At 44.3% G+C, this 12176-nt stretch overlaps 1 protein-coding gene across 7 annotated transcripts in view; it reads right to left on the reverse strand.

The window, feature by feature from the left end:
- The window catches only part of DGKZ (diacylglycerol kinase zeta), a 514388-nt gene that overhangs the window by 159709 nt on the left and 342503 nt on the right, over nucleotides 1-12176 (reverse strand). For all 7 annotated transcript variants that reach the window (XM_068260321.1, XM_068260320.1, XM_068260319.1 and 4 more), the window contains 3 exons: nucleotides 9021-9092; nucleotides 8680-8796; nucleotides 8517-8588 (listed from right to left, as the gene is read on the reverse strand). In XM_068260321.1, coding sequence (XP_068116422.1) covers nucleotides 8517-8588; nucleotides 8680-8796; nucleotides 9021-9092 — 261 coding nt within the window. The remainder of the gene's footprint in view (nucleotides 1-8516; nucleotides 8589-8679; nucleotides 8797-9020; nucleotides 9093-12176) is intronic.

Genomic DNA, 12176 nt, shown 5'->3' on the forward strand with positions numbered 1-12176 from the left:
TTTTAGACAAGACACAGATTGAGCTTTCCTCCTGGCGGACTTAAAGCACCAGAGCTGCAGCCACTAGGGGGCGCTCTATAGGCAGTAGCAGTGTTAGGGATTCTTGCCCAAGGGCTCCTTACTTCAGAGGTGTTGGCTTACTGAACAGCGCTGTCCCCGCTGGTGTAAAATGTGCCCCCCCCCCCCGGTGCCCTTTGCAGTTATACTTTACCTGCCGCTGTCTCCGCATGTGCTGGAACGCAAATCGCTAGCAAACACGTGGGGCGCAAATTCAGATGGAGCGCAGGGACAGCGGCGGACAACCGGGGTAAAGAACAATTGCTTGGGGCGTGGGGGGGTACATGTCCATTAGGGGGTACAGTGGCTGTCATGAGGCCACTGTTCCAAAAAGATTTCATGCTGAATTTGATCGGGTATCACCCTGCGGTTTATGGCGCTCAACAGATCTCTCTCCGATATCTCCAACATTTTGATCCAAAAAGGCCGACGCTGTCAGATTTTATCCGGCAACAGCGCCACCCAGTAGTGCAAGCTTTCCTGTGTCCGACATTGGGGCTGTGGAGGAAAATTTCAACGCCCTCAATTCACGGAGATTTATCAAACACTTTATCAAACGTTTGATCATTTTCCTCATGGGTAAAATCTAATTTTGAATTCACTAAGGTGTTATAGATTTATCGAATGTTTTATCGATGAAATGATCAATAAATCTATAACACCCTAGCGAATTCAAAATTAGATTTTACCCATGAGGAAAATTATCAAACGTTTGATAAAGTGTTTGATAAAGCTCCGTGAATTGAGGCCAATGTCGGAATTGTAAAGGGTTAAATTTTAATTCCAGGAATGCTCTTTACAGTTGCCCCCTGGAGTACCAGGCCAATTACGGTGCAGCCAGTGACCCTGGCAGTCCAGGCCACACCCCTTCCCATAAGACACTGCAGCGTGGGGAGTATTGTGTATCAATAGGTTGAAATAACAGAATGTTGCCAGGGGACACTTTAATTTGGGACATCCAGGAAGAAGAGATAGCAAGAAACACACTTACTGGGGGGGCGTGGCCAGCAGGCGATGTAAGCGGACGCGTCTTACACAGCTCCCGGTGTGATCCTGCAAAAGTGATCCTGTGTGGAGGCATAAGACCCCGGATCCGGACTCAAAAGACCTCTAGAGCAAGGAGGAAGAGGCGCAGACACTTTGGTCAGCTTGAGAGTACTCGGCAGCAGCGATGATGAAGGGAAAGTCTAAGGACGAGAAAGGCCCAGCAGAGACGCCGCGCAAGCAAGATGGCGCCGTCTCAAAGCAGACCCGGTCACAGACAACAAGCTCCTACAACAAGGCAGTGGCGGCCAGGCTGGAAAAAATACGCGCACAAAGACTCCAGGTCAGTGAAGAGCGGTGCGCAGGATGTGCAGGCGGATATTCTGCTGCGGACAGAAGCGGGTGAGATGACACAGGAGGAGCAAGACACATCAGGCACTCCCAGCCAAGATGGCGCTGAGGCTGCAGAACAGGAGTGGGAAACTGACATAATGTCAGAAGTACCTGCTGCAGCGGATCAGACTGTGAGTGCAGGGGAGCCTGGCATTCCTATCACACCCAAACAACCCTCGTTAAGTGATATATTTGTCGCAATACAAACTTGTAATATGGCCATAGAGTCTCTTACTCAGCAAACAGGGGGACTAAAAGAGGAGTTAATACTTATAAGACAGGACATGTCGAATATCAGAACAAGAACAGCTGCAGTGGAATCCAGGGTCAGTGAGATAGAGGACTCTTTAGCTCCAGCAATAAGGGACTTAAAGGGAAGGTTCAAGCAAAAAAAAAAAAAAAATGAGATTCACTTACCTGGGGCTTCTACCAGCCCCATGTAGCCATCCTGTGCCCTTGTAGTCACTCACTGCTGCTCCAGTCCCCCGCTGGCAGCTTTCTGACCTCGGAGGTCAGGGCCACATTGCATACATTTTTACACATTCCAGCTAGTGCAGGAACAAAAATGTACGCGTTTCACCACTAACGCGTAAAAATGTATGTGTTAATGTTCCTGCACTAGCGGGAATGTGTAAAAATGTACGCAATTTGGCCCTGACCTCCGAGGTCAGAAAGCTGCCAGCGGGGGACTGGAGCAGCAGTGAGTGACTACGAGGGCACAGGATGGCTGCATGGGGCTGGTAGAAGCCCCAGGTAAGTGAATCTCTTTTTTTTTTTTTTGCTTGGACCTTCCCTTTAAAAAGAGTGATAAAACATTCAATAGCGAATACTGATAAAGTAGATGACATGGAAAACAGACTGCGTAGGAACAACGTCAGAATTGTTGGTCTACCAGAAAAAGTGGAAAAGCTGGAACCCACTGAGTTTACAGAACAATTGCTAATAGAGATTTTTGGCAGAGAATCCTTCTCCAACTTGTATGCGGTAGAAAAAGGGCACACAGAGTTCCTATGCGTCCTCCTAAACCAGGGGCAGCTCCACGACCGATGCTGGCTAGATGACTAAACTACCAAGACAGGGAAGCAGTTCTAAAGCACGCACGTCTGAGAGGCAATATCTGCTATGGGGACCATAAGATCTCCTTTTATCCCGACTTCTCAGCGGAGGTCCAGAAGCAAAGCATGAAATTCTGTGATGTAAACAAACGTCTTCAAAAGCTACAATTACAATATGCAATGCTGTACCCTTCTAAGCTCAAAGTTCTTGCTATGAATGAAGCTCACTTCTTTATGTCTCCCAAAGAAGCCATGAAAATGAACAACACTTGAACAAAAAGAAACTACCGCTGGCAATAGAAGAAGCAGAAGCCTGAGTATCGCACTAGACTGCTGCTGCCTATTTTTAACAGGCTGTTGAAAATATGAAGCATTATCACTCCTGCTATGGAACTTAACCCCCTTGCCGTTACAATTCTGGCGGCAAGGGGGCAGCGCAGCACTTTTTTTTTTATTTTTATTTTTTTTAAATCATGTACCGAGCCCAGGGCTCCCTACATGATAGCCGCTGGAAAGCGGCATCCCCCTACCCGATCAGAGTAGGCAGGAAATCCCATTCAGAACAGGATTTCCTGCTGGGCTTTCCCGGTCGCCATGGCAACCGGGCGGGATGGGACGTCAGAGGGAATCCCGATCCACCCCTCAGCGATGCCTGGCACTGATTGGCCAGGCTGCTCAAAGGGTCTGGAGGGGGGGGGGGGGGGCGGCGGGTAGCAGCAAATTGGCGGCAATCGGAAACTGCACGCAGCTCACAAAGTGCTAGCTGCGTGCAGTAAAAAAATTTTTGGGGAAAATTGGCCCAGCGGGGCCTGAGAAATCCTCCTACGCAGGTTACCCCGAGCTGAGCTCGGGATAACCGGCCAGGAGGTTAAATAGTCGATCCGTCACAGTTTATTTTGATTTGTGGTTCTCCAAAAATTATCCACTCGCTATTATTATTTTGGGGTTTAAGGGGTTTTGACCTCCTATATGGGATCACCATCCTGATTTAATTATCCATAAATACAAATAATTGCAAAGTGCGCTCCTCACTGTTAATTCACTCAGTTCTGTATCTTTCCTGGTGCGCTATGCTCAGTAAGGGTTGTGTATACCCTATAACTATTCAAATATAAAGTGATGTCAGCGCTCAGCAGGTACTTCTCATAGCAAGTTAACTTACAAATATCAGCCTGTTAACCAATATGCATAGTTTGATACCAATATTCTATCCCACAACATTCCATATATTTTTGTGCTCTTATGGTGGAAAGAAAAGATTTTCCTTATTTCATGCCTTCCACCCTCCCAATATCAATACCCCAAACTTCAGTCCACAGATTTGTGTCAAAAGTCCAAGTTTCCAAGTCCCACTACAGTGTGAGCTGAGGATATCATACACAACACACTGATCCTTAGGAATCCACTATTAGTGCAACAGTTACGCTCACCAGATTGTACATTCGGCCCGGCCAGTTACAATCTTCAAGTCTCCTAAACTTGCATCGGTTTTTTCAGCATCATTTCAATGAGTTCATGCAAAAAGGAAAAAAGACGGCTCCTTTGGTGCAATACGTAAATCCTCAATTTACACCACCTTTGTGCCACACACTCCTTCACCATTGAACACCCAGTGCCTTCAATGTACTTCCCAGGCACCAATTCCAAATGCTAGCCCCTTACCAGATACTATGGCTGACCATCACAACCAGCATCAGAGTTGATTAAGCTGTACTGCAATCCTCAGAGTGGCATTCTCAGCATGACTCCACCTTAAACTCAGACAGATACTTCCATAGTATAATACCGTTTATTCTCAGTAAAAATCGTATAAAATTGTACTCACAAACATGAATAAAATATGCGCATATCAGTAAAATCCTCGAGGCTCAGAGTCCCTCTCCGTGGATAGGCTCCTAGTATCTGCTGAGCGCTGACATCACTTTATATCTGATTTAATGATCGCTTGACACTAGCGGAGCAGATCTAGAGACACTCTCTTTATAAGGAGGCATAAACAGTACTCTAATCTGCGCTGACACAAAAAGCATTGGATATATTTAACCTTTCGTTAGCATCAACGCACAGGAAGAGTATATCTGAACACTTTATTGTAGGGTGTATGTTCTTGGAAACAATGAGCATACATTTCAGCAGTGTGGAGATGCTATCAAGTTCTAGGGGAAGGGGGGTTTGTTACGTACAAGGTTATGGTGTTTTAGGTTTAATATTGATCAACCTACACAGCAGCATCTGTTTATATCGGAATTTGCATGGCTATATGCATTGGTTCATGTACGTGACATCAGGCTGTATACAGCCTTCCTTTTGAATCTCAAGAGATCATTTGTGTGTTTCTTTCCCCCTGCATCTCTCATGCACTGAAGTTTCAGGCTGCTCTTTTCTTCCTGCAAACAGCTTTGCCCTTGTTTGTAATTCCTCACTATGTGAAAGCCCAGCCAGCTCAGAGGAGGATTTATCCAGCTTGTAAAAGATAAGAGAGAAGAGAGAAGCTGCTCTAATCTAAATAATACACAGGCAGTGTGCATAGAGGGGCCTGGAAGGGGGAGTTAGTAGCAGAACCACAACACTGAAGAACTTGGCAGCCTTCCAGACACAGGCCGACAAGTCTGACAGGGGAAAGATACATTGATTTATTACAGAGACTGTGATAGTAGAAAGTGCTGCAGTAAGCCAGAACACATTAGAATAGCTTTTGGAACTTGTAGGATGATAAAAAACAGGATGCAATTTTTGTTACGGAGTCTCTTTAAGGGTCATTATAAAGATTCCCAAAAAACGAACGCAAAATTAGACTACCCTGGAAACTAAACCCCTATTGGCTTCTTTTAATTAATACACATGCTGATAAAATCCATGAGATTAATGATTTCTTACAGATTAATAATGATCCCTTTAACCACATATTGGTATGGGAAACTTTGAAAGCATACTTAAGGGGGACCTTCATTAGAGAAATTAATAAATTAAGGACAAATTCTAGAGAGACACATGAGGTATGTGTTGATGGTGATGGACTCGGAAACAGCTTTCATTGCGAATCCCACTGATGAGCTAAGGGAGAGTTGGCTTCGGGCACAAGAGGCCTTAAAATGAGCATCTTGTGACCAAACGCTTTTTCCTAAAACAGGCTTTTTTTGAACAAGGGAACCAGACGGGCCATTTGCTCTTAGTTATTACTAAATCGCAGGGCCCTTCAATTCACATCGGAACTTTGATGAACAAAGCAGGGAAGGTGGTTACAGACACTCCAAATATTTTAGAGGAACTTTACAATTTTTATAGCAAACTACATAGCTCCAAGGTTAACCATGAGAAGGACAAATTATTATGTTTTTTGAATGCAATCCCTCTATTGAAAATGTAGTGATGCAGATAGAGTCATGCTGGACCACGGATGTCAAAATATTGGCCAATAGATTGGCCAAGATAATCACTACAGTCATAAAATCAGACCAGTCGAGTTTCATACCTTCTAAGTCCACAGCGATAAATATCAGACGCACATTCTTGAACCTACAGTTGCACGCGGACAATATGGGAGAGAGAGCGATTTTATCGCTCGATATAGCCAAAGCGTTTGATAGTGTTGAATGGATTTATCTACATGGGGTTCTTCAGGAAATGCAATTTGGCCCATTGTTTTGTAAATGGGTAAAAATGTTATATACCTCCCCAACTCCGCGTTAATGACTCAATGACCCAAAAAGTTAGCTTAGAAAGAGGAACAGGGGTGTGCTACCTGATCGCCGCCGCTCTGCGAGCCACCCGAGCCCAGCTCAGCCGGACCAATCAGTTCCGGCCAGCGCTAAGGGCTGGATCGGAGGCAGCTGACGTCAGGACGTCGGCTGACGTCCATGACGTCACTCCGCTCGTCGCCATGGCGACAAGAAAATCAAAAAATCAAAATTTCAGTTGGCTGCATGAAATAAATTTTTTTTTATAAAAAAAAAAAAAACCCCTCCCACAGCCGCCCTGGCGATCTTAATAGAACGCCAGGGTGGTTAATCTTATTGCTCAATGTAGTATAAGGAGTGGGTTTATATCCTCAAGCTACGCTATTAAACTTGGACAATTTTTGAAGAAATTCCCTCTTAAGTGCTATAACAACTGGGTACAGGAGTTGGGGGAATTAACAGAGGAGGACCGGCCGGAGATTTCAAATACAGTCTTGCTAGTGTCTTCAAATGCATCCCAAAAATTATCGCAATTGAACATTATTTATAGAAACCTGTTAACCCCTCAAAAGATGTTTGCAATGAGGCGTCGAGAAGATCCACTGTGTCCAAAATGTAGAAGAGATCATGGGGATTTACTCCATATGCTGTGGAAGTGCCCAAAGCTGCAAAGATATTGGGGGGAGGTTATGGGCACCATAAATTCTGTTTCAAGACAGAAAATTACTAGCTCTATCCAACTTTGCATACTTGGGTTAATGGCAGGAATGGGAATTCAGGATCACATACAATTGATGATTCATCGTCTTTTATTCCAAGCAAGAAAGCTTATACTGGTAATGTGGAAGGATCCAAACCCACCCACAGTAAATATGTGGATAAAACAAGTAAATATTTACTTAAAGATGGAAAAGCTAATATATGCCCAAAGAGGAGCTCCCCATAAGTTTGAAAAAATATGGGATGGTTGGTTGGACACTCCAGGTCTAGCAGAATTCTCTATGATGCAAGACAGACTGTTTGGGGGTGTGCAATAAAGATTATAGGCAGGTATGGATGGAATAGCTCACATACCTAGAGTTGAGAGGGTTTACTCTAAGAAAGGATATTATGTATGGACCGCAATATTCATGAGGTATAATTGTTTTTCTGTTCAAAGGAAGATGTGTATAGTCATGCTGTTAAAAAAGTTATGCTTTAAGCTCACTGGATGAGCATTGTTTGGCTGCTGTGGTTAGGTATGAAGAAATATTGTGACTATTATATATGTTATTGTTCCTTTAACCACTTCACCACTGAGGGGTTTTACCCCTGGAGCACCAGAGCAATTTTCACCTTTCAGCGCTCCTTCCATTCATTCGTCTATAACTTTATCATTACTTATCCCAATGAAATGAACTATATCTTGTTTTTTTTGCCACCAATTAGGCTTTCTTTAGGTGGGACATTATGCCAAGAATTATTTTATTCTAAATGTGTTTTAATGGGAAAATAGGAAAAAATGTGGGGAAAATTTTTTTTTTCAGTTTTCGGCCTTTATAGTTTTTAAATAATGCATGCTACTGTAATTAAAACCCATGAAATTTATTTGCCCTTTTGTCCCGATTATAAAACTGTTTAAATTGTGTCCCTATCACAATGTTTGGCGCCAATATTTTAATTGGAAATAAAGGTGCATTTTTTTCAGTTTTGCGTCCATCCCTAATTACAAGCCCATAGTTTATAAAGTAACAGTGTTATACCCTCTTGACATAAATATTTAAAAAGTTCAGTCCCTAAGGTAACTGTGTAAATGTTTGTTTTTTTTAATTGTAATTTTTTTTTTTTATTTACAAAAAAAATAATAATTGGGGAGTGTTGGAGGTAAGGAGTTCATTTTTTGTGTAATACTAATTTATTTGTATGTGAAAAATGCTTTAGGGTGTAGTTTTACTATTTGGCCACAAGATGGCAACAGTAACTTTTTGTTTAATGCAACCTGCAAGTGTCCTTGCAGGAAGTACTAGGAGGCTGGGAACGTTTTTTTTTTTTTCACAATGATTGTGCTGCTTATTGGAGAAGCAGCGGATCATTGCGGGGCTTAGATCAACGAACAGGAATGGATTTTCCCATTCATTGATCTCTGGGCAAGCGGCCGGCGGCGTGTTTACGAGCGGGAGTGCGCGCTAGAGCGAGCGGGAGCGCAGGCAGCGGCGGGAGCGCGGAAAGTACGCATTTCTCCGTCCCTGGTGGTGAAAGGCTAGAAAAAGGGACGGAGAAATGCGTACGCGTGGAGGTAAAGTGGTTAATATGTTCATAAAGGCTGATTTAAAAAAAAAGAAACACACTTACTGTTTATGGCTAGACTCACCTCCGCTCCTTTCTTGCTGGGCTTCCTCTTGAAGGACGGCCTCTTCTTCTTTTTGCTGGCCTTGATCGAGCTCTGGTGGGCGGAGGAAAAGTGATGTAAGAAGAGAGGAGGAGCAGCAGGACAGGTGTGGTGGGTGGGGAAAGGAAGGGGGCGTGTCACTAACCTGTGGACGGCGCACTCTGACGATCCAGGTGGGCGGTACTATGACGGCAGCATGAGCCCCTAATGAGCACGGCTCTTCTATGTGATGCAACATGAAGCATGATACCTTGTTGTGGTACTGCAGAGGATAAAACACACATTTAATAGGCATTCATTGTCACTTAAACGCCAATAACGATTGCAGAGGAAACCTATGCAAACATCGGGAGATCATACAAACTCCATGCAGACAGTGTCCATTACTCAAGCACAGGATGTGAGCACCGCTAGGCCACAGCGCTGACCACTTAGGCCGGGCATAATCGGGGTGATGATAAAAGCTGACGTGATGGGAATACTCACCGCCAGTTTGCACCACGAGCAGCTTATGGCGACAATTTCTTTGCTATGAAAAGCAAACTTTTGCTGGAACCCCTGAAAAACACAAAACAGCATGAAAAACAAAAATAAAACAACCATCCACATAAACCAGCCCCAGAGAAACCATTAGGACCAGTCCAGGAGAAAAAATACAACATTCTGATAGCCCAATACTAATTCATACGATAGAAACGAAATAAAATTCTCTTTTCACTGTGTCAAAAAATAAAATGCTCAGAAGGGAGCGAGGATCTTTCTTCATTTGGTCTCTTCCAGGTGATAGGATTTCTAACAGCCATTACATACTGGCACACAACTGCTGACCTTTCTCAGTTACTACAGTCAAGATTAGGACCTCAGGCCTAGTGCACACCAGAGCTGTTCGGCTGCGTTGTGCGATCCGCTTGCGGCTGCGGATACGCTAGGGTAATGTATTTCAATGGGGTGGTGCACACCAGAGCGGGAGGCGTTTTGCAGAAACGCATACTCCCGGGCTGCTGCAGATTTTGGATTGCGGAGGCGTTTCTGCCTCAATGTTAAGTGTAGGAAAACCGCAAACCGCTCTGAAAAACGGCACTTCAGAGCGGTTTGCCAGGCGTTTTTGTTACATTATCTGTTCAGTAACAGCTTTACTGTAACAATACATGAAATCTACTACACCAAAAACGCTTCTCAAAACCGCAAAATGCTAGCTGAAACGCTGCAGAAAAAGCGTTTCCAAATCTGCTAGCATGTTGCGGATCTGCTAGCGGTTTTTAGTGTGCACCAGGCCGTAGTGCTGATTTCTGTGCAACGCAGGAACGGAAGCTTTACAATGCCCGGGGGTTTTCTGTTAACATGGGTAGCCTGCTCAGACACGCACCGAGGCCCATATGCAATTACGTTTTTCTCCTACATTTTCTACTAGGAGAACCCTTTTCATCCTAAATTTAAAATAACTTTTCAGCACTTCGTAATTGAAAAAGTACCAAAAAGTTGGTGAAAAAGTACTATCAACATTATTCTGAGTATTTTCTTGCTTGCTGGAGGTTCAACCACTTCCGGATTCTCGGAGCGTATATACACGCCCCTGAATCCAGAAGTGTATACCATGGAAACGGCGGCTCGTATGAGCGGCCGTTCCATGTCAGTTCCCGGAGGGTGTCTCCGTGAACACCCTGCTAGCCGATCGGCGGCTCGCAGGGTAAATGTAAACACACGGGGAAGACCTTCCCCGGTGTTTACATGTATACGGCGCTGCTGCGCAGCAGCGCCGTAGAGGAGATCGGTGATCCCCGGCCTCTAAATGGCCGGGGATCGCCGGCATCTGATAGGCTAAAGCCTATCCCATCAGGCGCAGGACGGATTTCCGTCCTGCGCCGCTCACAGGGGGAGGGAGAGGGAGGGAAGGGGAAGGAGGCCAGAAAGCGCTGCGGAGGGGGGCTTTGAAGAGCCCCCCCCCCCCCCGCAAGCGCAAGCAGCCGGCGGCGATCAGACCCCCCCAGCAAGACATCCCCCTAGTGGGGAAAAAAGGGAGGAAGTCTGATCGGCCTGGCTGCCAGCTGATCGGTGCTGCGGGCTGGAGAGCCCACGCTGCACAGATCAGCATAAAATTTCATGGTGTGGAAGTGGTTAAAATGCCTGTTATTGACAAGTTTGAAAATATCACCTACCGTGTTTCCCCTGAAATAAGACATTGGCCTCAATGCTTGTAGGGTTTTCAAACAAATTACCTCATGTTCAGTAATTTACCTCATGAGGTAATGACATTTAGCAATTGTGGTAGGTTTTAGTCATGTTTTACCTCATGCGGTAAATTATGAGGTTATTTACATTAATTTTACCTAAAATAGCTATTCTCATGGAAATTAGGGGGCATGTTAGCACATAATTTACCAACCAGTTTAAAGGGACTCCGAGCAGTGCAGAAACTATGGGAAGATGGATATCATTTTAAAGCTCTCATTCTCCTCTTTCCAATGATATATAAACCGCCGCCCTACGCCTTTTAGTTTTCGCTATTTTCACGATCGAAATTGCCGCGACCGCGATTTCAATCACGAAAATAAAGAAAACTAAAAGGCGTAGGGCGACGATTTAGGTGTCGCCAGAAAGAGGAGAAAGAGAGCTTTAAAATGATATCCATCTTTCCATAGTTACTTGTATAACACAGGACGACACTTTCCCCAGTGTCAGCAGCTCCATTCAGCAGAAAAAGTCGGCCTGTGTAATACAAGTAACTATGGCAAGATGGATATCATTTTAAAGCTCTCTTTCTCCTCTTTCTGGCGACACCTAAACCGCCACCCTACGCCTTTTAGTTTTCTTTATTTTCGCGATTGAAATCGCGGCCGCAGCAATTGCAATCGCGAAAATAGCAAAAACTAAAAGGCGTAGGGCGACGGTTTATATATCATTGGAAAGAGGAGAAAGAGAGCTTTAAAATGATATCCATCTTCCCATAGTTTCTGCACTGCTCGGAGTCCCTTTAAGACCTGCCTGTACCTGGAGGTAAAGTCCATTTGTGTGCATTTTGCAGTTTTTAGTGGAGTTCCTATTGCTGTTTTAGTGTTCCTATTCAGTATGTGTAATAGAAAAGAATAGTAGAAATAAAACTCCAAATATTTACTGTTTTTTTTTTTGTATAGGGGATGCCTATAAATATACTTTCCGTAGGTTGCTACATAATCAAGTACTGTACACCTTCCCCCCTCAAAAACAAAAATAAAAAAAACATCTTCCACAGACTATCCTACTTATGGAAGACAATTAAAGACCGCACTTCATGCATTTACCGCATGTTTTACCGCATGTTCGGAAATGGAGAGAAATCTTTCAGAATTGCTAAAAAAAAAAAGAGGAAAATACCTCATGAGGTATTTAACCTACAAAAAAATATTTACCTCACAGAGCTACCAGACTTGAGGCCACTGTCTTATATTAATCTTTCCTTCAAAAGATGTGCTAGGACTTATATTTTGTGGGGGTAGCGAGATCCCGCTTGTGCATAGCCAGATCTCCCTCGTTTATGGCCAGATCCCACCTCCCTTGTTTATGGCCAGATCCCCCTAATGTATAGCCATAGCCAGATCCCCTTTGTGCATAGCCAGTCCCCCGCCGCTTTAACCTCCTGCTGGCCTCTTCCTCCAGAAAGTCTCA

This window comes from Hyperolius riggenbachi, chromosome 11 (assembly GCF_040937935.1).
Source record: "Hyperolius riggenbachi isolate aHypRig1 chromosome 11, aHypRig1.pri, whole genome shotgun sequence".
NCBI classification, from domain to species: Eukaryota; Metazoa; Chordata; class Amphibia; order Anura; family Hyperoliidae; genus Hyperolius; species Hyperolius riggenbachi.